Here is a 23105-nt window from a genome sequence, read left to right on the forward strand (position 1 = left end):
GGGGGCTGGCCATGATTGCGCCCCCTGTTTGTCTGTCACCTTTTTTCCTGCGCTCCTCGCACCCACTATTTCACTTGTGCGCTGCTGCAGTCTAGCCTGCCTGCGGCAGGGCAGGGGAGACGGCCGCATGCCATGCCCTGCCGCTTACTCTGTTCCAATTCCCTCTCTGTAATCGAACGTCTGAACGGGCAGATGGATGCTGCACGCTTTTCTATAGTGGCGTCGCTGGGGCTCGGTACTACTGCCTCGGTTGGTTTCTAGTAGGACCTGTAGTGTCCTCTTTGAAAAAGAAAGCAAGTATGGTGTAGGGTTAGCAACTGTGGCGAACCTGCCACGCCACATAAGCGCTAGAAATCTAGCGGCACTTTCAGGTGTGGCAACTGTGCGCTCCATGAGCCCATGTCTTCGATCGGCTGTGTGAACGTGTTCGCGGGTCTGGGAGCAGAAAGTCCGCGTTGAACTTTGCTTCTTTTGGTCTTGACTGACTGGAGCGTCGAACGATCCGGGTGCGAGTGCTTGCTAGCACGTGGTGTAAATTGGAGTAGCGTCTCGGGGGGAAAAGGAGTGACACTGAAACGGCGTGTTGCTTTAAACATTCAGAAAAGTTGATCGATCGGTGTTCCTTCAAGAGCACGTAAACAGTCAATGGATCAGTAACAGCTCTTTCACGGGATTGGGATGCGTGAACAGTCATCGAGATATTGTTACAAATAATTGCTGTTTTCTAAGGGGGAAAAAAACTAGAAAGAGAGCTGCCAATTGTGTACTAGAAAGAAGCACTGACTTATTAGTAGTACAATGGCCTCAAAGGGGGCAAGGCAACAAAGCAATCACAACAACCACAAAAATGGCAAGAGAAACTATCTACTGCGGCTGATCAGCCAGACAGCCACGCTAGAAACGCGCAGCACAATCTACCACACCACCCCCCGGTCTTTGCTCTAGGCTTGCCACCGAGAAGGGTATGGAAAAAACCAATCTTGTTCATACTCAAATTCAAATATATATTATCCAATCATCATCCTCCCGTTCTCACCCATATCCAATGGATAATTAATTTTATACTAGATACTATGTATATCTAATGGATAAATTGTACTCTCCCTATACCCTACCCTTCCCATTTCTAATGGGTATATAATTTTCTACTCCTTCCCATTTGAGCTGGATGTGGATTTGGGTATGAATTATGGATACACAGCAACAGGTCTACTTTGCTCCCCTGGCGTCCATCCCACCACCACACCCACCGTTGTTATTCCCTCCATCCCAAAATATAGTTGTTTTGAATTTTTTTTTAATATATTGCTTTTGCTATGCATCTAAGGCCCGTTTGGATAATATCTGGTAGCTGATTTTATGGATGTTTGGTGCCTTTTATGCCCTTGATGAGGATGGGAGTTCTACTCAATTGTGTGGGCAAAATGGTAATTTTGCTGTCCAGTAGCTGCTGGAAGCTAACCCACTCCATCTCCTAGGATTTTGAGAATCATAACATCTAGCTTCTGGAATCTCCACTAGAATCGGGTCAATTTGGAAGCTGGTCAGCTCCCTGCTTTTGGATTCTCAAAATCTGACTATGTCCAAACAGCCCTAAATATAAGTCATGTCTAAATACATAGTAAAAATTATGCATCTAAAAATTCTAAAACGACATACATTTTAACAATAGCCGATCACCGTGTGCAAGCTGCAGCTTCATTATCCCTGTAGGGCGAAGTCACGTTATCTCTCCCTGGTGCATGTAAAATTGTAATTTACCATTAATTAGGCTCAAAATTACCATATAATCCTAGGAAAAATTAGGAGTCCCTTAAGCAGTGCACCACGTGGCTTCGCTGCACCGTCGGTCTCTGTCGTCGTTGCTACCAAAGGTTATAAGTGAAACCCGAGACTACAACAGAATCTTGTAAAACTTCATAGTCAGGTCAATCCGCGCATTGTTTTTTATGAATTTTTTTGGAGCGTACTTAATTTAGAGTAAATTACACAAGACGCAATGTATTGGAGCTATATATATTGTTCATTTGCATAAGGTTTAAGCATTTGTTGCACCTTGCACCATGGTTTTAGTTCAAAGAATTCTACCTTTTGCACCACATGTATAAGCTTCGAGAGTGGCCTTTGACCTCACAAGTATGCTGGCGTTAAAACAACATTGTGTGTTTTGTGTAATTATAATTCAGTCCTTAGTTTATCCTTTTTATGATAAAAAAAAAATGCTTGTCCCATACGCATGGGCATGGTGGTAAGTTGAGTTTAGTATTACGTGCAGTTAACCTACAGAAGCTTGGTAGCTGAGCCTTATCTAGCTCTAAATTAACCTTTCATGCATCCAAACTTACTTGGAGCCTTGTGACCATCTCTTTGTTTGTCGTGGAATGGTTATTAGCCAATAGCAGGCCATAATATCCAACCATGTACTGCTAATTCCCTGCTACGATCCTGGCCGTACGTACCAAACCTTTCCATGCTCCAACAATATTTTAATTCACTGCGGCTGCCGCTTCTATTCCTGGCCTTCAACTTGGCTGCACCTTGCAGAGAGAAGATGACCATGACCATAACAGTAACAATTTAATAACCATACTCACCTTAACATTCTAGAGAGAGAGAGAGTGGGGGAGTATGTTGGAGGTAATTTTTTTGAGCTAGCAAAGATTGATGGGAGCGAGTAATTTTCTAAAGGCAAGCAAAGCAGGCTCGAAAAAAAGGAGGAAGACTGGTGATAGGGCAGCGGTGTGGGTAGAAGCTACTAGTTTAAGGACATCCCGTTGTCGCGGAGCCGGTGGAGGCGAGCGGCATGCGTGCGCCTGCAGAGCATTGCGATCGTAGCAGCAGCGCAGCCTGAGCCTCCGCTCCCTCATGTCTCCATCGGTCACTCGCGCGGGCTCTGTGCGTTTGGTAGCTGCTGGTGTTGGGGTTCGGTTGCTCCGGTGTGTTTGGTTTGGGATTGGGTTGGAACGTGTTCGACCTACATTGACCTGTGTTTAGTTGAAAATGTATCTGGGTTGGGTTGGATCAGGAGAAAATATTCCTCCTATATGCGTGTTGGTTGCATTCCTCGAAATTGGTCGGACCACACCGACCCAGTTCTTCTCCGTTGGCTTGTCCTTTCCTCCGTCAGTGGCGCGGGGAAGAGGAGGAGGATGGCACGGTGCCAGCCAAGACGAGGAGGATGGCGCGGCGTCGGCCACCTAGGGAGCGCCGCGGCCAGCCGGCTCTGCCTAGGGAGCTCCGCGGCCAATCGGGCAGCACGGGCTCCGCCCAAGCGAGCTCCGCTACTGGGACGATGGGCGTGGCTAGCGGGGAGCAGAGGCGGGGCCTGCAGGGAAGGATGAGGCGGAGCCGGCGATGTCGGCTGGGCACCCTCAGGCCCACCAGAAGACTTGTACGGACCCGATTAGGGGAACGTACCCGAAACCTTCTCGGACATGAAGACTACTCTGCAGGACGCGTAGGCTTCATGGACCCCCGAAGACTAGTCGGGTCCAAAGGAAACTACTCTACCGAGTTAGAGTAGGACTTTGTAATGTACTCGACTAGGACTCCTGCCCTGTAACCCTGCTCCCCCGACTATATAAGGGAGAGCAGGGATCCCCTCCAGACAACAAGTGCAACTCAACACAAGTTCAATACAACCAACATACAGGACGTAGGGTATTACGTGATCTAGCGGCCTGAACCTGTCTAAATTGTGTTCCTTGCATCACCATCGACTCCTTGATTCTCGACGACACCCACCACACAAAAGACCACCTTGGGTACTCCCTAGGCGGGTTGCCGGTCTAAAACACCAACAGGTGGGGAAGAATGGAGCAGAGGCAAGTGGAGGCTCGGGTGGAGAATGAGGAGGAAGATAAGGCAGGAGAAGAAAAAATAATACAAGAGAATGACAAGTGGGCCCCACTATTGACATGCGGGCTTCACAATTTACTGTTGCTAACGGTATTAAAATAGCATCCATCCTAACCCTCTCAACCTCTCCATCCAAACAAAAAACTAGAACAGACCCATCCCTCTAAATCAAACAAGAGATAGGTTGAACCCAACCCAGAAAAGTGGGATGGACCCAACCTATTCCACTTAGTCCCAAAACCAAATAGGGGTGATTGGTTCGCTGCATGACCCTCCGTTTAGGCTCCACGCATGCGAGCTCGACTCGAGCTAATTGGTTACCTAGGTTACTGTTGGGCCTAGCCCGCTGCATGCAAAAAGGGTCCCAGAGCCTGACTCCTGGGGTGCAGCTAGAACCTTCATTTCCCGGAGCCAGGCTCGCGTGATGCGGCGGCGAGCGTGCGGGGGGCGAAAACTAGATGCGCGTGTGCACGTGGGAAGGTCTAGGGTTACCGCCCCGATTTCGCGCCATCCGCCACCCATAAATCCTCACCGCTCTCTCTTCCCCTCACGCACTCATCATTTTCATCGTCGCCTAGCAGGTGAGAGCCTCACATCTCCGATTCGTCTCCCCTTCTCTATTCCTCTCCTCTCTCGGTTAATATGTGCAGGCTCTAATCTGTGTTCCTCTCCCCTTTCTTTCTTTTGCAGGGTAGAGTTCTTCACGAATCTGTGCTGCAAGGTAAGTGATTTCTCCACTTCTCTCTAATTTTTCTCTTTTCCTTAACCCTATACTATGTGAAAGGTCATCGATTCCCTTACTTAATCATCTCAAATATGCAGCCCCCACTAGATCTGCGTTGTGGTTGTTTAAAGGTAAAAATCATACTTTTGTGGCCTTGGATCTCGATTTGTGCTGCCGTGTACTTGTATTTCAGAAGCAAGATGAGTAAACGAAGTGTATTTTTGTGAAGGATTTCAAATCTAACTCTCCTCTACCTCTACATGCTGCTGATCTGTTCGTTGACTGGTTTTCTATTGCTTGTGTTGCGGTAAAAAAAAAGCACTTACCCCTCTTCCCAACTCCTCTCTTCAAATCCTGTGGTTGCGCATATATGACTATACGGTGCTCTAAATGATTTTTCTGTGATGGAAATGATGATGGATTCGTATTATTCATGGTTGATGGCAACTCTTATTCTGAGCATACATGTCCATGCTGATGATTTGTGCTATTTAATCTGAGCATAGTTGTCCATGCCAATGATACCTATGATATTAATATGAGCACACTTTTCCATGTCAATGATGCATATGATATTAATTTGAGCGCACTTATCCATGTCAACGATGTCTGCTTATATTAATATGAGCATACTTGTCCTGTTAACCATGCCATTTGTGCATTTTTGTGCAGACAATAAAGGCTATGTTACTTGTTATTTATATAGATGGATCTTGAAGACAAGAGTCACTGTCATGTACGCATTCTTCCTAAATAGGATTAGAATGGGTCAATGCTCATGACCTCGGATTACTTATACCCCAATGAGTGATATGGATGAGGAACGACAAAAGAACTTGGATAAAATTTATAATTGCAACGATGTAAAGTGTGTAAACATGCTTCGCATGAGAAGAGCTCCTTTCTATCAGCTATGCAATTTGCTTAGGGACAGAAACTTGCTTAGAGACAGCATACATAGCAGTGTAGAAGAGCAAGTTGCAATGTTTCTTCATGTTGTTGGGCATAACCAAAGATTTCGAGTTATACACCAAAATTGAAGTAGGTTTGTAGAGACAAGGAGTAGACATTTCAAAGAGGTGTTGTATGCTATTGGTGAACTTAGGCATGACATGATATGATTAAGCCTCCATCAAAATGAGACACCTCTTAAGATCAGAAACAGCTCAATATGCTATCCATATTTTAAGGTAATAAAATACTCAGTCTTACAAACAAATGCTGCATACTTGGGTGCATATTTTGTAACAAAAATTGTTGGGTTTCATATAGGATTGTGTTGGGGCAATAGATGACACGCATATCTATGCTAGAGTCCCATCCAAGATGCAATCAACATTTAGGGGTAGGAAGCACTACCCCTAAATGTGCTAGCTGTAGTTGATTTTGATATGAAATTCACATATGTCTTGGTTAGCTGGGAGAGATCTGCACATGATGCCACCATTCTAGCTGATGCACTAGAGAGGGATAATGGGTTAAGAGTTCCACAAGGTAACGAACTTAATTGGTTACATAAATTAAATCACAAACTAAATTACATTAGGACTAATATGTGTTTATACTTTTTTAGAAAATTCTATCTAGTAGATGCTGGATATACATGTCGTCCTGGATTCCTTCGTCCTTACCAAGGGACTAGATACCATCTAATGAGTTTGGTGGTAGACTATCCAACCAATCTAAGGGAGTTGTTCAATTTGAGACATTCAAGTTTGCATGTAACTGTTGAGAGGGCATTTGGGGCTTTGAAAAATTAGTTCCGTATTATCGACAACAAACAATTTCATCCATTCAAGACTCAAGTCAAATTGGTACTTGCATGTTGCATTTTACACAATTGGATACTTGGGCATGGAACAGATGAGGTTATTCCAATTGAGGCCACTTGAGAGCCCAACAACAATGGCTCTCATGGGCATGGGGTTGGCCTTGATAACAACTCAGCATGAGCTACAATGAGGGATGATGGGCTAATAACATGTGGGTGAATAGGGTCACGCTCACATCTAGTTTCATGTAGTAGGATATTGCACTATGTATTCTGGATTTCGCACTTTGTACTTTGCTTTCATTTCTAGACAAGTTGCTGTGATGATTATTTAATTCCACTTTTAGTGCAGTGACCCTGATGACCTGCTGGTGGCTTCTTCTGGTGGCCTTGTGCTGTCCTGGTGGCTTATTCTGTGCAGTGAGGATGATTCAGTCATAGTGCCCTTTTGCGCATATCATGTAATCCTACATTCTTTTATGCAAATCATCTGATCGTGCCTTCAATTGCGCAGTTGATCTGGTCCTGCCTTTTGTGTAGCTAACTTGCTCTCTCATTTGGTAACTATAGACTATAGTTAGTAATTGACTATATATGGCACAATAGTTGTTGCTGTCTATTCTACTATGTTTACATTTGTAACTAAGACGTGTGCTTGAGACGCTTTCATGGATGAACCTTGATGGTGTGAAATCATGACAACCTGATCATGTTTTTATTTTAATCTGAGCATGTGTCCATTCTTATGATGTGGTACTACTATTCTGAGCATATGCCCATTGCCAATGATGATGCATTCTATAACTTTTTATCCAGCTATTCTTGTTGCTGTGTTGACTTATTTGCACTCTTTTTCCCTATATTTTCTTTGTACCTAATAACATCTCAACTTGATTTGATCTATCCTGAGCATATCTGTCCATTGCCAATGATGCTATGTTTTTTTTGCAGCTATGGCTTGGTATGTAGTAACTGTTGGGCGCCAAACTAGAGTTTTCTCCACCTGGAAGGCGTGTCATGCTCAAGTGGATGGTTTCAGGGGAGCATGCTACAGAAACTGTAAGATGAGAGGAAGCAATGGCAGCATTTTATGGTAAGAAAATTGAACCAAGAGAGGAGCATGCTACAGCTGAACCAAAGTTGAAGAGGGTCGTTTGGGATTTTAAAGATGCAATCATACTATTAGAGGCTACAGTAATATTAGTTCTTGCAGCTTTGCAAATTTTCGTAATACTTAGTTGAAATGTAATGTTGTTTGAGCCTCAGGGGCATATGGTGGTGAGGGCACTCCCAATGGAATAAACCATCGTAGTTTCCATTGTCTAGGATATTGTATCAAGAAATCATCCTTCACAATGCAATTTTTTTATCTAGAGTCTAAATAAAAATCCAACCAATCATTCTCCTTCTAGTACCAGATCCTCTATGCATCATGTAAAGGAGCTCGAGTGACGGGTAGCAGCGGTGCAAGCGCAAAGGATCCGGCGGTAAGCAAGAAGAAACTACTTGGGTCTCCCCAATGCATATTCGTTGGTTTCTTGGCCCATCGGTATACGTGAGGACGTGATTTCCTCTCCAGAAAATGGTTTCTCTCTCTCCATAATAAATCTCCTGCCACGTCAGCAAATTATTTAGTTAGCATGATAATTAAGAGGGATAGAAACTATCATCAATGTCCCATTGGAACTGCCTGACCATTTGCATGCAAGAGGTGGCTGTAACATTTATATTGCATCTCTCTTTTGAACTGTGAGTACAACAGTGCAACCCATCGGTATCTTGCATACGCATGTGTGGTCTGGCTGACATGAAACAAGTACAAAACATACGCATGTTGCATGCGCCGAGCCTGTCCCTGGTGCGAGCCAGGCTACGCCGGGAAGGTAACCAATCAGACCCTAAGGGTGTGTTTGGTTTTAGGGTCGAAGTGGGTTGGGTTGGAGCCGACCCACTTCGACCCATGTTTGGTTGGAGAGGGTGGGGGTTGGGTCCAACCCAGTAGAGGAATATTCCTCCAAGATCCGGGTCGAGATGATCCCTTGAAATCGAGCGGACCATCTCGACCCACTTGCACGGCGTCGGTCTCCGTTCGCGGGCGAGGCGCGCCTGGATGCCGCTGCGGCCGCTCGAGCTCCGTGGGAGAGGAGGAGGCGTGGTGCTCTGGCCGATGGCGGGGAGGGGGCGCGGGCGGGGAGGTGCCGCGGAAAGGAGGGGAGCTGCCGTGGGGAGGAGCCAGGGTGGGGCTCCAGCCGGCGGCGCGGGGCGTTGGTGGCCGGCCGCGAGGCTCGGGCCGGCGCGGGGCTTCGGCCAGCGGCGGGGGACGCTGGCGGCCGGCCGTGGGGCGCAGGCCAGCGGCGGGGAGAGCAGGGGCCCGTGGCGGGGAGGGGGCGCAGGCCGGCGGCGGGGAGGGGGCGCAGGCCTGCAGCCGGCGGTGGGGAGAGCAGGGGCCGGCGGCCGGGCAGGAGGAGCGCGCCAGGAGGATGAGCAGGAGCGGACCGTGAGGGAGGAAGAAGAAGATAAGGAAAAAAAGAGAGGCTGACAGGTGGGCCCCGCAGCTGACAGGTGGGGCCCACAACTAACGGTGTTAAAAAGACATCCACCCAACCCTCTCAATCTCTCCAACCAAACAAAAGACTGGGTTGGCTCCAACCCACTCATCCAAACACGGGATGGGTCGGCTCCAACCCATAAAAGTGGGTCGGCTCCAACCCAACCCACATCATCCCAAAACCAAACACACCCTAAAGCGCCGCCCCTTCTCTCTCGTGCATGCCTAGCTAGCCACCGCCCCTCTCTCTTCAGTCTCTCTCTCTAAGCTGTCGACATGCTTTCACGGCCGGGCGAGGGGGGCACAGTCTCCGGTGCAAGCCAACACTTGCTAGAGGACGAGAAGTCGAAAGGGAAAGGGGAAAAGAGTTGCTCCATCAACGTGCATCTTTATTTCTTTCTGTCTGCTGTCATTTTGACTGCTGCGCTATATATACATGATGTACTACGTGCGCGCTGCTATAATTATCTGCTGATTATTATGGGCTGTGAACTCTGTAGAGATTAATTTGCTAATAATTATCTGCTCGTTGGAGTTTCCCGTACATGTCTCCGTTTCAAATTGCATGTAATTCTGGTTAAGTGAAAACGATCTACAATTTGGAGCGAAAGATCTCCAAATACTCCGTTTCAAATTGCATGTAATTCTGGTTAAGTGAAAACGATCTACAATTTGGAGCGAAAGATCTACAATTTGGAGCGAAAGAGTTGGGGAATAGAGGAAATAGCTGATGATTATTACCGTGTTCCAAAGGTGACCTACAAGGAATAATATACTTTTTTATGTGTCAATTTGTCTAGTTTCGATCAATATATAGCAAAAGCCGTAACGCACGCAAGTGCACATCTTGCATGCAATTGTGCCGTACACGGAGAAATGACACATATATAGTAAAGTGTAAACCTAAAAGCCCCTCGCTTTATAAAAAGTGAAACTAAAGGTGATGGATAGTTTTTTTTATAAAAAAATCGTGATGGATAGTTTTGTTCGTGTCTCGAGGAGGATGTGTCCTAGTTGGTGGGGGAGTATCTAGGAAAATTTGCATCCATAGACCATGCATGGCTGCTGAGCTGATAAAAAAAGATGCGGCACGTACCTCCATTGGGATGCTTCTGCCTGCATGCCTGCGTGTGGCACTGTGTGTGAGGTATGCAGTGCAGCTCTCGGTAAGGACACTCCGCAAGCTGCCCAACCCTATCCGAACTGTACCTCATGTGGCGCATTAGGTTAGAGAGAGAGAGTCAGAGAGATATGTGACCTGTAGCTCATGGCGCATTAGGTTTGGAAGAGAGAGATCAGAGATCTAGCGGGGTTGTTTGTTCCTGCGTTGTGTCGTCGTCCCACAACCGTACATGCGCTTCGTGTTGACAGGTGCCCGGCTCTTCCTTTGACCACGCATGCGGGGAACGTCTACGTGCTTGTCCTGTTTGCTTAGACAATGAACACTTGCATGCATGATATGGTGTGAGCTTACATTTGTGTATACTATATGTTCATGTCATGGACCACCAACCAACTAGTGGTTATGCATTAGAAATTTTGTTAGACGACCAAACCATGCATGAATTTATGTATACGTGCCACATCCTTAATCACCGATTGTTTCGGCTGGGGAGATCCACTCTTGACTCACCGAAACCACCAGGCTTACCCAAATTTCCATTTCACAAACGGAAACATCCATTCTTTAGTTGTTCCTTTTTTTTACAGGGAAAAAGGGTTAAACGAGAAGAGAGGTAGGTTCAAAAGCATCGATGATACCTAATAAAAAACCTGTAGCCTAGCTGAGAAAACGAGCGAGCTGAGGCTCCTCGTACAGTATGGTACAACCAGCAGGTAAAAAACAGAACAAGCCATAGGCAAAATGAATTGGCTGTTCAGCCGATCCATCTTTTTCCTTGCAGTGTTTCTAGTCCATTGCTCCTATCTTCAATATCAACTGCGTCGTCTTCTTCAGAAGATGGCTCTCAGTCACGGTGATCAGCAGGGTTTCGAGAAGGATGGCCCGCGGGCCGTGGTCATCCGGCAAGTGACGCCAAGTAGTAGGCCGGCGCCCCCTCAAGCATCAATCACCTCACGGCCCAATATCGTAAGAAGCGTACAAAGAATTTCACAAAGAGGGTGCTTTATTAGTTTTTTTTAATCAAACCATGCTCTGTTTCGCATACAGCAATGTAAGTACAACCATCTATATATTTGAATCATCTTATAAATTTATTATGAGTTCTCATCAAAAGTATTTTAAACGTCAGGTGCTCGCAAAGTAAATGTTTCAACTATATACATGCTCAACTAGTCATATAGCTACCGAATTCGCTATACCTCTGAGATCTGTGTTTCTTGTAGGGTCAAAAATAGAGGAAAACGTGATGTAAGACGAGGTATGGTAAACTATGCCTGAATTTTAGTGTCTCTAAAATGCAATGTCATCACTCTCTACTTTCTTTGTTTGAGAAAAAACAACGTTGTTGCGTGCACGAGTGTGTCCCATGAGATAACTAACTGAAGATCGATCTGACAAGTGACGGTTCACTCACGAATGGTACACCGTTGCATTGATTCATCATCAGCTGACATACGCATCTGTGCTTAGTTTACAATAATTTTACATCGTCGGGCACGTCCAGGCAGCTGCTAGCTGGTCTGGTCTGGTCTGATCTGAAGAGCTCACGAGCACAAAGCAATACGCTGGCGCGTGCAACTACTACACGCCTACTCACGAGCAGAGGGCACATCACTTGCCGGGGACGAAGTTGGTGGCGTACGCCCATGCGTTGTTGGCGACGGGGTCGGCGACGTGGTCGAAGAGGTTCTCGATGGGTCCCTTGCCGGTGACGATGGCCTGCACGAAGAACCCGAACATGGAGAACATGGCGAGGCGGCCGTTCTTGAGCTCCTTCACCTTGAGCTCGGCGGCGGTGTCCGGGTCGTCGGCGAGGCCCAGCGGGTCGAAGGCGCCGCCGGGGTAGACCTTGTCGAGTCCCTCCCCGAGCGGGCCGCCGCCGACGCGGTAGCCCTCGACGAAGCCCATGAGCACGACCTGGCAGGCCCAGATGGCCAGGATGCTCTGCGCGTGCACCAGGTTGGGGTTGCCCAGGTAGTCCAGCCCGCCCTCGGAGAAGATCTGCGCGCCGGCCTTGAACCACACCGCCTCGCCGAACTTGACGCCGTTCTTGGCAAGGATCTCCGGGAACACGCACCCCAGCGCGCCGAGCATGGCCCACCGCGAGTGGATCACCTCCAGCTCGCGGTTGCGCGCGAAGGTCTCCGGGTCGGCGGAGAGCCCCGCGGTGTCCCACCCGTAGTCGCCGGGGAACTCGCCGGTCAGGTACGACGGCGTCTGCTCCGAGAACGGGCCCAGGTACTTGGGGCGGTCAGGGCCGTACCTGCACGTACGTAGCTGATGATGCGTCGTCCATGGATCAATCATCAAGAGACAAAAGCAACTGACGATGAGCATGCACGTACCAGATGCTCTGGGGAGCGCTCTTGACGGTGCGGCGCATGGTGATGCGGCCGCCGGCATCGGCGGCGGCGGCGGGGCGGGAGACCAGGGCCTGGCCGAGGAAGCTGGTGGTCTGGTGGAGCGCCGACGCGGCCATCTTCTGCGTGTCCGGTGAGCACGACGGCGCTGCTGCCTACTGGTCAGTGAGATTGTTTTCGGCTGATCGAGTGGTGGGAATTGCCGGCGAGGGAGGAGGATCTTTATACGGACGCCGATTGGCGCGCGGCGCGATCGACTGGTGGTCAAGCGGCGCGCCACGTCGGCGCCGAGCCCATTGGCTGCCGCCGCGCGCCGCTGGATATCGCGCGCCCGGGCGCCCAATGGCCGGCTGCCAGGTGGAGGCAAGGATCGCCTCGCCCAAATCCAACGCTATCTGGACCAAACAGCTCACGCATCGCACTCGCTGAGTCGCTGTGCCACGTGTAGAGTACTATGTCTCTGCGTACTAGCCGTTGTGTTTTGTTACTCCTCCTTCCCTCTTGTGTGAAAATGTTTGTGATGTTGATGTTCCAAAAATATCGTGATCCTTTGGCTCAAAAAGTTACTTCTAAAGAACTTTGTAAACTATACCACTATCCTTTTGGTTCAGATAATTGTCTTCAGGGGACTTTGTAGATGTGCATTAAGAAGATGCTTAGGATAAGCTAATGGACGAAAATTTACAAGCCAAAGGACGAAATTTTACAAAACATGTCCAACATTTTCATATTAACTTAAAATTTAAAATGAATGAGCGATTTTGTGACAGAAAAACACATTTAAAGTTTTCAAACTCAAACCTAATTAAACACAACGAAGATAGAAAAAAAAGGTGAAAACTGCGATGTAGCTCTAGGATATATGTCGTACTCGGCGGACTTCACATGAGCCGAACATTCGGCCTGTTCGGAAGGTCCACACATGGGCCGAACATTACGCCTATTCGGAAGGTCAACATGGGCTGAATCATTTGGCCTATTCGGAAGGTCCACATGGGCTGAACATTCGGCCTGTTCGAAAGGTCTACATGAACGATGGGCCGATGCCGCCAAGCCACAAGCCCGCAACCACCTTCTTCCCCGACTCCCCCAAGGTCCGCCAGCTCCTCCCTTCCCTCTCTCCCCCTCTGGAAGCGGCGGCGGCGAGATGGGGAAGCAGAGCAAGAAGAGCAAGAGCAAGCGCGTCACGCTGAGCCAGAAGCACAAGGTGCTGCGCAAGGTCAAGGAGCACCACCGCAAGAAGCGCAAGGAGGCCAAGAGGGAGGGCAAGGCGGGCCAGCGGAAGAAGGTCGAGAAGGACCCCGGGATCCCCAACGAGTGGCCCTTCAAGGAGCAGGATCTCAAGGCGCTCGAGGCGCGCCGCGCGCAGGCGCTGCAGGAGCTCGAGCTAAAAAAGGAGGCGCCCAAGGAGAGGGTATGCCATGCCTGCCCCGCCCCGCCATACCTGCCTTCCATGATTCCATCTGCTGTTATCGTTGGTGATATGCATGCTGTTAGTTTGTGTCAGGACCCAACAATAGTATACATTCAGTATTACAGCCGAATTCATCCTCCAGTTGGTTTGATTTCTTGGTGCAAATAGATGCTTCCCTAGATTGGTAGTTGGTTTGCAATGTGAATATGGCAATCGCTATCTTCAGTTTGGGTTCGACAATTTCATCAGATTCATTGGTGAATAAATTTTGTTGTGCAGTTTTGGATAGCACCAACTCAGATGTGGACTCAGGGCACACAAATGTAGACAGTGTATCATTCAGTAGATGGCCTGCTATGGTTGGTGTCTGTCTTGATAGTTTCAGTTCTAAGTTTTGTCATCTGTTACAAAAAGAAAAAGAAAAGAAAAAACTAGTGGAAACCAAGACTGCTCTCTTTATAAATGTATTTTGGTTTGTGAAATTTTGACCATTGTTTTAGTGGTTGGGTCTGCATGGTACTGAGTACTGTAGGATGGCGCTAAATGTATTGCCTGTAAAACTTTTGCATTCACTCTGTTAGGACCATGAACTTGCCTTATGCTGGATTGAGCAATGATCAAATATTGCCACCCTTTGCGAGGCTAGGGAGATGAATTCTGTGTGGTTTCTTCCTTTAAGGTTCATTTATGTTCTTTGTTCAATATTACAGATAAATATATTTCTTTTTCCTTGTGGTTATTGAACGATGATACACTTCATGCGCTCCTTTTTTCAGGCTCGGAAGAGGAAGCTCGGATTGCTTGAGGATGAGGGCATTGCTAATTTGGCCTCTACGGCTTCTGCGCAGGGCAGTGAGTTTGCAAAAAAGGATGCAGCAAAGGAGAATGCTCCTTTAGAAGTGGCAAAGAGCCATGGTAAATTTCTCATCTCTCATCGGTGATTTAACTTGCCTACTTCATGCAGTTACATTAATTGACTAAATACACTAAATGTGTCCCCAGATCATTCAGAGAGGTCTTTCTACAAGGAGCTTGTTAAAGTAATTGAAGCTTCCGATGTGATTCTTGAGGTTCTTGATGCGAGGGACCCGCTGGGAACCCGTTGCATTGACATGGAAAATATGGTTAGGAAGGCTGATCCAACTAAACGGATTGTTCTACTTCTGAACAAGATAGGTATTATGCAGTGCTATATTGAGTTTAGATTTTACTCTTATGGCGGTCTATGTCTTCCTACATCTCAAATTTCTGATTCTTGAATTCTAGATCTTGTTCCCAAGGAGGCAGTGGAGAAATGGCTTACATATCTAAGAGAAGAAATGCCAACAGTTGCATTTAAATGCAATACCCAAGAACAGAGGACCAAGCTAGGATGGAAATCTTCAAAACTTGATAAAACAAGCAACATTCCACAAAGCAGTGATTGTCTTGGTGCTGAGAATCTAATCAGATTACTCAAGAATTATTCCAGAAGCCATGAGGTAAAGATCCTGTCGTTTTCGGAGAATGTTTACTTCTAGCTTCAGTCATCTCTTATCTAGCCCACAAGTTGATTATTGGCTTCTTTGATAATCCTTATTCTGCATCATTCTATGCGCTTCATCACCTGACTTCATTATGATTGGACCATCGTTTCCAATACTTTTTTACGTGTCCTACTTGTGTGAATGATATTACCATGTGTGGAAAAGATTAATGTAATCCTTTTGATCTTCAAGTGCAAACTTCCTAAATTTTGTACCCGAACCTAGTGACTCAATGTGTAGTAGTTTGACTTTTATCAGTATCTTATCGTGATGGTTCGATTAGTGGTGTTTCCCTTCTTCTGTTTCTAGCTTCCTGTGCTTCAGCATCTCATACTTTTAATGCTCCTGTAGCCATTTACATGTGCATATAGAGTTAGTATCTTTTTTTTTGTGCTTTGTTTTCCCTTTTTGGTTAAGTTTTGTTATTGGTGTGCTTGCAGCTCAAACTGGCAATTACGGTGGGTATTGTTGGGCTTCCTAATGTTGGCAAGAGCAGTCTGATCAACAGCTTGAAGAGGTCCCGAGTGGTTAATGTCGGTTCCACTCCAGGGGTTACTAGATCAATGCAAGAAGTTCAATTAGACAAGAAGGTGAAGTTGTTGGATTGTCCTGGTGTTGTTATGCTCAAATCTTCCAACAGTGGTTTGTCTGTAGCCCTTCGCAACTGCAAAAGAGTTGAGAAAATGGAAGATCCAGTCAGTCCTGGTAAGCGCTATTTTACATGTTTCTCTGTCATTTCTGTTAGGTTTTCTGATACTTTTCATTTTGTTCTAATTACTCTTGATATTATTTATTATTTATGTATTATTCCATTTGATAATTAGATAGTACATAATGTGACTAGAGGTGCAATACTTGACATGTTCCATGCTTTCTCTCTCTATTTTTAATGCTTCTAGTTAAGGAGATCCTAAGTCTTTGCCCACATGAGAAGCTGCTGTCTCTGTACAAGGTAGCAAGCTTTAGTTCAGTTGATGATTTCCTTCAGAAAGTAGCAACACTTCGGGGGAAATTGAAAAAGGGTGGTGTAGTAGATGTTGAAGCTGCAGCAAGAATTGTGCTTCATGACTGGAATGAAGGTATGGTTGATATTCTGTCATCAACTTTGTTAATTCTTTATTGTTTTTAGTGACCTGACCCCCTTGTTTTTAGGTAAAATACCATATTATACACTGCCACCTAAAAGAGATGCTGGGGAGGACTCAGATGCAGTGATTATTTCAGAAGCTGGGAAAGAATTTAATATTGATGAAATTTACAAAGCCGAGTCTTCCTATATTGGTGGTCTAAAGTCTATTGAGGCTTTCCATCATCTCGAGATTCCACAGAATGCCCCACCTGGGATCGATGAAGAGATGTTAGAGGTAATATTTTTTTACCATAGTGGTTTTCCCTAAATTCAGCTCATATTTTTCGTGTGGTAATCATCAGTATAAATTTGATATTGTTACTGCCTCCTCTTAATTTCTACGATTTTGTTCCTTGTGACTACCAGTTCCTTGTAAAGCTGAAGCAATTGTTTCTGTGAGTTTGTGTTGTGTGGTTGCTGTGTAGTGGTGTGGTCTTAGCTCGACATGCTCATGTTAGGATGTTTTTCATCGGTTCTGTTTTTTCAGCAGAAATTTTAATCATCTATGAATAATGCTTTTGTACTCATGAACTATCATGATGTTAAAAGTTAGCGCATGCTCTTCTGGTGAGAACACTCTTGGGAATTCTCTGAATGTTCTGTTCTGTTCTGCTTTGTTGCAAGTGAAAAATCTTTCTTTATGTATACTTCTTGTCTTCACTGAACAGGATGGCAAGAAGCCGAGCGAACCTGTCCAGGAAAGCTGCGAGGAGTTGATGTCTGATGCAAACAACCGGGAAGGAAGCAAGGCAAGCAGTGCTAGCACACAGCACGACAAGCTGTATACCGCCGAGGGCATACTCGACCCTCGAAAGAGAAAAGCGGAGAAGAAACGGCGCAAGGCAAACAAGTTCAGCGTGCTGAACGACATCGATGAGGACAATGATTTCAAGGTAGATTATCAAATGAAGGATGCGGCAGCCGATGGTGAGGACGATGAGAGCAACGAAGCAGTGGCTGATGGTAAAGATGGAGGAGATGAAGCCAAGGAGAATGACCCAATGACTGGCATCGATGATGCGTGAAACAATGTAGCCCCTTCTGTGTATTGAGTTCCAAAAATGAGCAGCAAGTGGGGAGTTGCAAAATTGACCCACAAAAGTTTTGTGCTCAGTTTGTTTGACACGAAAGTTCCAAAAATGATAGATGTTAACTGTTGAACCTTTATTTGAAATGAGAAGATAAGTAGGCTTGTGTGTGTTCACGAGGTGTGCATTTTCTGTTGGGTAACATGGTGATAAAACACCTAAAAAGATGGTAACTGTTCTTCCAAAAAGGGGGAAAAAAAAAAGAGAAGATATCTTCGGGAATTCCTCAACTGCTGAATTTGATGACATCTCGATCATCAAATTGGCTGCTCTCCCAGAAGTACTGCCGGCGTCCCCGACGACGGAAGAAGTCGCCGTCGCTGATCCAGAGCGCCTTCCCCAACCGCCAACCGGCCGAAGCAGCCGACTCGAAGCGCCGCGACCTGATGATACCCTCCTCGCCGCCGCCGACCGCAAGCCCCGGAGCTCCTCCCACCTGTTCGGATACCACCACCTCTGATGCCGGATCAGGATCTGATACCCAGAGCGACCAACAAGTTGGTCCAGGGAATATCATATCTGAAAGCGTCGTCTCCCTCGTTTCCTACTTGGGAACCTTGATCCTATCCGAATGCACAGGCATACTCAACGAGGACCTGTACGATGATTTCACCACCATTCTGACTTCAGCCAGCAGCTTCGTCAGATCGATTGGTGATGTCGTCGAAGACGTGGTGATCAAACTGCGGCTTCCCGACAAGGAGATCGCCAGAGGCACGCTACACTACCACGAGCCCGAGCATGATATTGCCGTCGTCGTCGTGACCCGTGCCCTCCGTTTCCAGCGGGCGCATCTCAAGTCCACCCCCTGCATCTACTGCATGGAGGTCGAGCCCGATCTCGAGGTGGTAGCCGTTGGGCGTCGCTTCGAGTCTGGTACGTTGGCGTCAACAGGGCTTTGATCGGTGCTCCTCTAGTTGATGCTTGATTCCGGAGGCCGCTTTGCTGGGATGAACTGCCAGGATCAGGATGGCGAGATGACTGCGTCCCGACCGAAGAATCTTGAGTTCTTGGAGCGTGCTGTTCACTAGGCCTGCTGTTCCTCCTGAGCCTCTCTATTACGACATGCTAATAAACCACGACATGGAGCTCGTCCATGGCGGAGATTACTCTTGTCGTAAGGATAGACGGGCCAGAACTTGAATTAGACTGATTTGTTGGAAGCTTATTGGTGCAAAATTGCTGCCTCGTTGTGCTTTCTACTTGCTTGATTGGTGCCAAACTGCCAATGCTTCAATTTTGTGATGTGCTGCCACATGAATAAATTGATAATGTACACACCCTCATAGCGGCTTGGTGAAAATGCATACAGTATATGTGTGCTACTGCAACTATATGTGAATTGTGCACGCTTGTGCGTGTTGGTGTTATCTATATGAATCTAATGTTTGCAATATTTTGTTATACTGGGCAGCTAGACATGTTTTAACAAAAAAAAAGGACTATTCTGTGTGCTCTGTGTCTAACATCTGGGATTCTGGGGTATCAAATTCAATCTCAAGTTTTGTTTATCTGCTAGTATCTGCTAGTAAGAATCCGATTAAGAAATTCCACAGTAGAATAGGTGCCGTGCCATAGAGCAACCAACAAAGAGTCAAAGATTAACAGCTTAAAAAAGAGTCATGTAAAGCATACAGTCACGGCTGCGATTCAGGCTTCAGTAATGTCAAGATAACTGCACATACCATATATACAAGACGTAATCCGTAATCCATGGCAAGTTTTAATCAATACATGTCTAGTATGAAAAGCTAAGCAGAACCAGTCAGCACTGAACAACTTTCTCTTCTATTTTCGACGATCAGTTCAGGAAAACGCGTCGGCCTGTTCGCTTCAGCTTATTCAGCTGGCTTATCAGCCACCAAACAGTGTTTTCCTCTCACAACAAATCAGCCATTTCAGCTTTTCAGCCGGCTTATAAGCTGAAGCGAACAGGCCCACGATACGATCATTTCGCCAGCTACTACTCTAGTTTTTTTTTTTAAAACTATTACTACCACTCTAGTTTCAATGACGGAACACTGGTACGTCAAGGCTGAGAACGGTCATACGGACCAAAATATGGAGGAGCTCTGGTACGGGCTGTGAATGGCGCTCTTTGAGTTCCTGAAAATGGTTGGCCACACTGATTGTGAATTCCTGGCCTGACATATGAAGATAGCCTCGGGCGTTTATTCCGTTCCTGCTGTCTCTGCCTGCGTTGACTTCTCTTGCGATTCTTATTATTCTTTTTTCTCCCTTTTCGGTTTTGCCACACCCACCCTTGTTCTTGTCGATTTTGAGGGTGCTGTTGCTGCATCTCATGTGGCTTCTGCTGCTGCTGCTCCTCTTCTGGCATTTGGTGCAGCTCTTGTGGCCTTTTCTGTTGCTGCTGCTGCTCTAGTGGCATTTGTAGCTGCTCGTGATACTGCTCTTCTAAATTGTGCTGCTGATGTGTGCTTGAAATGAAAGCTGAAACACCTGCTAGACTTTGCTGCTTGTTTGCATACTTGTGTAACAAGCAGGTAATTTCTGCCTTGATGCTATTACGATGGGCAGCATCTATATTGCACCCATCAATTGCACTCCAAGAAAATATTAGAGCATTGACCTTCTTTGCCATCACTTGATTCTGCCCAAGGATTTTGCAACAGCGTTAAAACAGTTGAAAGTATTATATGTCTATACCAGTATTGAAAATATTACAGGAGAAGGGTTTTTTTTTTTCAAGAAAGGAAGGGGTTCTATAATTTTTTCCCCATAAAGTGAGCAACACAACTTTTAAGGGAACAGGTATATGATTGCAACAATCAACTGGTCCACTACATACTAATTTCACTGCTTTAGAAAGAGAAAAAACAAAAATACATATCATGAACGATTTATCATTTCATTAAGAAGAAGAATGGCATCCAATATCTGACCCAAAAGGACCCAAACCTATATCTGGTGGGGGTGCACAGCCAAACCTAGTTTTAGTTTCTCAACTGACCACTTTAAGACTTGTGAAAATTGAGCTTATGAAAAGCATGAAAGTGTGCTGTTTTTTCCCTCCAAATCCAGAACTTCTTAAAGTTAAAAAAACACTACTACAAGTGCTAAACTAGATAAACAATCGATTTCATATAAGTTTGATTAGCATAACAAGACATCCTTTCCAAAGAAATAGAACTAACCAGAGACTCCAGTGTGTAGCTTTCTTTGCTTAGTATGTCTTCAGCAGTCTTCTTGGCATTCTCAACATAATCTTTCATGATGGTAAGTGGAGGATATTTGTGAGTCAAATTGAAAGTATGTGCCAATCTGATAGCATCAAGTGGCTGCCCATTTTCAATGAAATGATTGATTGAATCTGCAAAAGGATGAATTAAATATTACTCACAAAACTTGGTAAACCAATAGGATAGTGGTATCCTTCCAGTTCCTGAGTTCCAGAAGCTTTCTAAGTAATTAGCATAATTAATATTGAGGTTCAAAATATGCTCCACAACACGCAATAACTGCAAACACAACACTGGAAGAAAAAGCAGTGACAGATAATTTTTGTTGTCAGATATGAGAAGTTGTTCCTAGATTAATGTAGAAGCTATAGTAGCTTGAGATAAATCATATATCATCCAGGTGATGCTGTGACTGAAATATGACATATTATCAGTAATAATTAATAAACAAGCACAAATACTTGAGCGACTGAAACTTCAATTTGACCACTGCATCCATAAATGTGAATTTCTCACTGAAAAAGGAAGGAAAGTACATATCACTACACAGGAAGGAATGAATTGAAATACTCTGCAATTTGCTTCTCAATGCCACTGCAATCTGCAATCCAGTTCTAACTTCGAGTAGCTAGAGATTGGCACCTCATTAGCGTTTAAGCTAGAGTTTATGGATGCTACGGTTCATGCTTTAACTTTGGAGAGGTTAAAACGTGGTTAGCTGGAGCAAGCTTATGCAATTCTGAGCACTGTGATTTCTGAATCACAAGTTAACTGCAACATACAGGAGAACATTCATCTGCACGCATTGCGTCATAGCATAGATTAACTACAACATATGAGGTAGACAAATTCAGCTGTGAGATTTGTGGAATCATACCAGTCATCTTCTCGATCAGGCCAAGACGCTCGCAGAGCTCAACGCAGTTGTTCTTCATCTGGGGAGCGAGATTGCCAAAGAGACAGGTGATCTCGTCATCATCGAACTCCAGGGCAATGTTGTACGAAGCAACGAAGGTGAGAAGGCCCCATCCGGCCATCCGGCTCATGTCCCCGCAACTCCATGGCTTCCCGACCACCATCTCCTTCCAGTCCCTCGCCACCCGCTCCGCCTTCACCAGCGCGTCCGCCGACGGCGCGGCGAGGCGCGGCGCGCACTCGATCAGCGCGACGCAGTTTTCCCATAACCTGTTCGTCTTGCGCACCGCTGATGCCAGGAATTCCCCGACGGCGCGGACGAGGAGGGCGTGCGGGTCCGCGGCGCCGAGCAGCGTCGGGAGGAACTCGCCCCGCGCGCGGAGGGAGCTCCTGCCGCTCAGGCACAGCAAGCCCACCAGCGCGGAGGGGTCCGCCGCGACGGCTCTCATCGGGGCCGCCTCTGCGCCGCCGACGGCTGTGGCACGCTGACGCGGCAGCTCCCCCTCCTCCGGCTCGTCGTCCTCGACGCCGTCTCGGTCTGCGCTCGCGTTCACTGCCTCCTCCGCCTCCTCCATCATCATGTCGATATCGCCGTCGCCTTGGCGGGGAGACGCCGCGGTCGCGCCCATGGCATCGTCCTCCGCCTCCTCGTCTCGCTCCGGAGACGCCTCGATCGCCACCTGCGCCGCCTTCTCGTTCCCCGCTTCGTCACCTTCTCGGTCGCCGTCGGGACGCGCACTGGATGCCTCCCGGACCTCCCCCTCATCCACCCCGCGTTCCCGGTCATGGGACGCGTTCTGGCCCTCCTCCCCTTCCTCCGCATTGCTTCCTTGTCCCTCCGCCCACGCTCCGCGCTCGCCGCGGCGTTCCCGGTCCTGCTCCTGCTCCTCCTCCAGGTGCTCGACGAAGTTACCAGTGGTGGCCGGGCTCGCAGCGGCTACGTCCGCGGCGTGGGGGGAGTCGAGCTCGGGGCCGGGCTCGAAATGGCCGAAGCGGGCGGCGACGGAGGCGAGGTGCGCGTCGAGGTCCTCCCAGCGGAAAGGGACGGGGACCGGGGAGCAGGCGGCGAGGCGGTCGAAGGCCTCCCGGAGGCGGCGCCTCTTGGCCGGGAGCGCGGCGACGGCCGCCTCGAGCTCCGCCTGCGTCGCCATCGCCGCCGCGGGAGCGGTGGTGGTGGGAACCGGCGGCAGCGACGTGGGCGTTGGTTGGGAGGCGGACTGCATTTCGCTTCGCGTGAACACAACCCCTCCACTTGGGTTTTCGGTTTTGGGCCGGCAACGCTACAAATACAATAAGCACCGTCTGATTCGCAAAACCCCTGCCACTGGATCATGAGCTGTTCATTCCATTGCATGCCACTCCGGGAGTGACTTTTTTGCCCATTACGTGCAGTTACCGGACAATGAGGTGGTATTTGGTTACTGGGTCGGAATGGGTTCGACCCACATC

General features: G+C 47.2%; 4 protein-coding genes across 4 annotated transcripts; 2 read left to right on the forward strand and 2 right to left on the reverse strand.

Moving 5' to 3' along the window:
• Positions 1–11429: 11429 nt before the first annotated feature.
• Positions 11430–12626, reverse strand: LOC101782406 (chlorophyll a-b binding protein, chloroplastic). Its single transcript, XM_004982435.3, has 2 exons — positions 12370–12626; positions 11430–12287 (listed from the first exon to the last, which is right to left on the reverse strand). Exons 1-2 carry the CDS (start codon positions 12501–12503, stop codon positions 11636–11638), a joined length of 786 nt encoding a protein of 261 aa, XP_004982492.1. The 5' UTR covers positions 12504–12626; the 3' UTR covers positions 11430–11635.
• An 826-nt stretch (positions 12627–13452) lies between these two features.
• LOC101782809 (guanine nucleotide-binding protein-like NSN1) lies at positions 13453–17655 on the forward strand. The gene is made up of 8 exons (XM_004982436.3): positions 13453–13798; positions 14575–14713; positions 14801–14974; positions 15065–15279; positions 15765–16029; positions 16224–16403; positions 16477–16688; positions 17122–17655. Exons 1-8 carry the CDS (start codon positions 13532–13534, stop codon positions 17476–17478), a joined length of 1809 nt encoding a protein of 602 aa, XP_004982493.1. The 5' UTR covers positions 13453–13531; the 3' UTR covers positions 17479–17655.
• Positions 17656–17773: 118 nt separating this feature from the next.
• LOC111255906 lies at positions 17774–18709 on the forward strand. Its single transcript, XM_022823546.1, has 2 exons — positions 17774–18417; positions 18504–18709. The coding sequence occupies exons 1-2, from the start codon at positions 17784–17786 to the stop codon at positions 18545–18547; spliced, it is 678 nt and encodes a 225-aa protein (XP_022679281.1). The 5' UTR covers positions 17774–17783; the 3' UTR covers positions 18548–18709.
• Positions 18710–19313: 604 nt separating this feature from the next.
• LOC101783501 lies at positions 19314–22855 on the reverse strand. The gene is made up of 3 exons (XM_004982438.4): positions 21619–22855; positions 20697–20872; positions 19314–20152 (listed from the first exon to the last, which is right to left on the reverse strand). Exons 1-3 carry the CDS (start codon positions 22805–22807, stop codon positions 19571–19573), a joined length of 1947 nt encoding a protein of 648 aa, XP_004982495.1. The 5' UTR covers positions 22808–22855; the 3' UTR covers positions 19314–19570.
• Between the last annotated feature and the right edge of the window lie 250 nt (positions 22856–23105).

The sequence above is a fragment of the Setaria italica genome, chromosome IX (genome assembly GCF_000263155.2).
Source record: "Setaria italica strain Yugu1 chromosome IX, Setaria_italica_v2.0, whole genome shotgun sequence".
Classification (NCBI taxonomy): domain Eukaryota; kingdom Viridiplantae; phylum Streptophyta; class Magnoliopsida; order Poales; family Poaceae; genus Setaria; species Setaria italica.

Excerpts from the sequence above, each read along its gene's own strand:
- LOC101782406 (XM_004982435.3), bottom strand. The coding sequence starts at position 12,503 with ATGGCCGCGTCGGCGCTCCACCAGACCACCAGCTTCCTCGGCCAGGCC. Across the intron at positions 12,288-12,369 it reads AGCGCTCCCCAGAGCATCTG|GTACGGCCCTGACCGCCCCA; the intron begins GTACGTGCATGC and ends ACGTACGTGCAG.
- LOC101782809 (XM_004982436.3), top strand. The coding sequence starts at position 13,532 with ATGGGGAAGCAGAGCAAGAAGAGCAAGAGCAAGCGCGTCACGCTGAGC. Across the intron at positions 15,280-15,764 it reads ATTATTCCAGAAGCCATGAG|CTCAAACTGGCAATTACGGT; the intron begins GTAAAGATCCTG and ends GTGTGCTTGCAG. Across the intron at positions 16,030-16,223 it reads GGAAGATCCAGTCAGTCCTG|TTAAGGAGATCCTAAGTCTT; the intron begins GTAAGCGCTATT and ends TAATGCTTCTAG.
- LOC111255906 (XM_022823546.1), top strand. The coding sequence starts at position 17,784 with ATGACATCTCGATCATCAAATTGGCTGCTCTCCCAGAAGTACTGCCGG. Across the intron at positions 18,418-18,503 it reads TGGGCGTCGCTTCGAGTCTG|GATCAGGATGGCGAGATGAC; the intron begins GTACGTTGGCGT and ends ATGAACTGCCAG.
- LOC101783501 (XM_004982438.4), bottom strand. The coding sequence starts at position 22,807 with ATGGCGACGCAGGCGGAGCTCGAGGCGGCCGTCGCCGCGCTCCCGGCC. Across the intron at positions 20,873-21,618 it reads CCTGATCGAGAAGATGACTG|ATTCAATCAATCATTTCATT; the intron begins GTATGATTCCAC and ends ATCCTTTTGCAG. Across the intron at positions 20,153-20,696 it reads GCTACACACTGGAGTCTCTG|AATCAAGTGATGGCAAAGAA; the intron begins GTTAGTTCTATT and ends ATCCTTGGGCAG.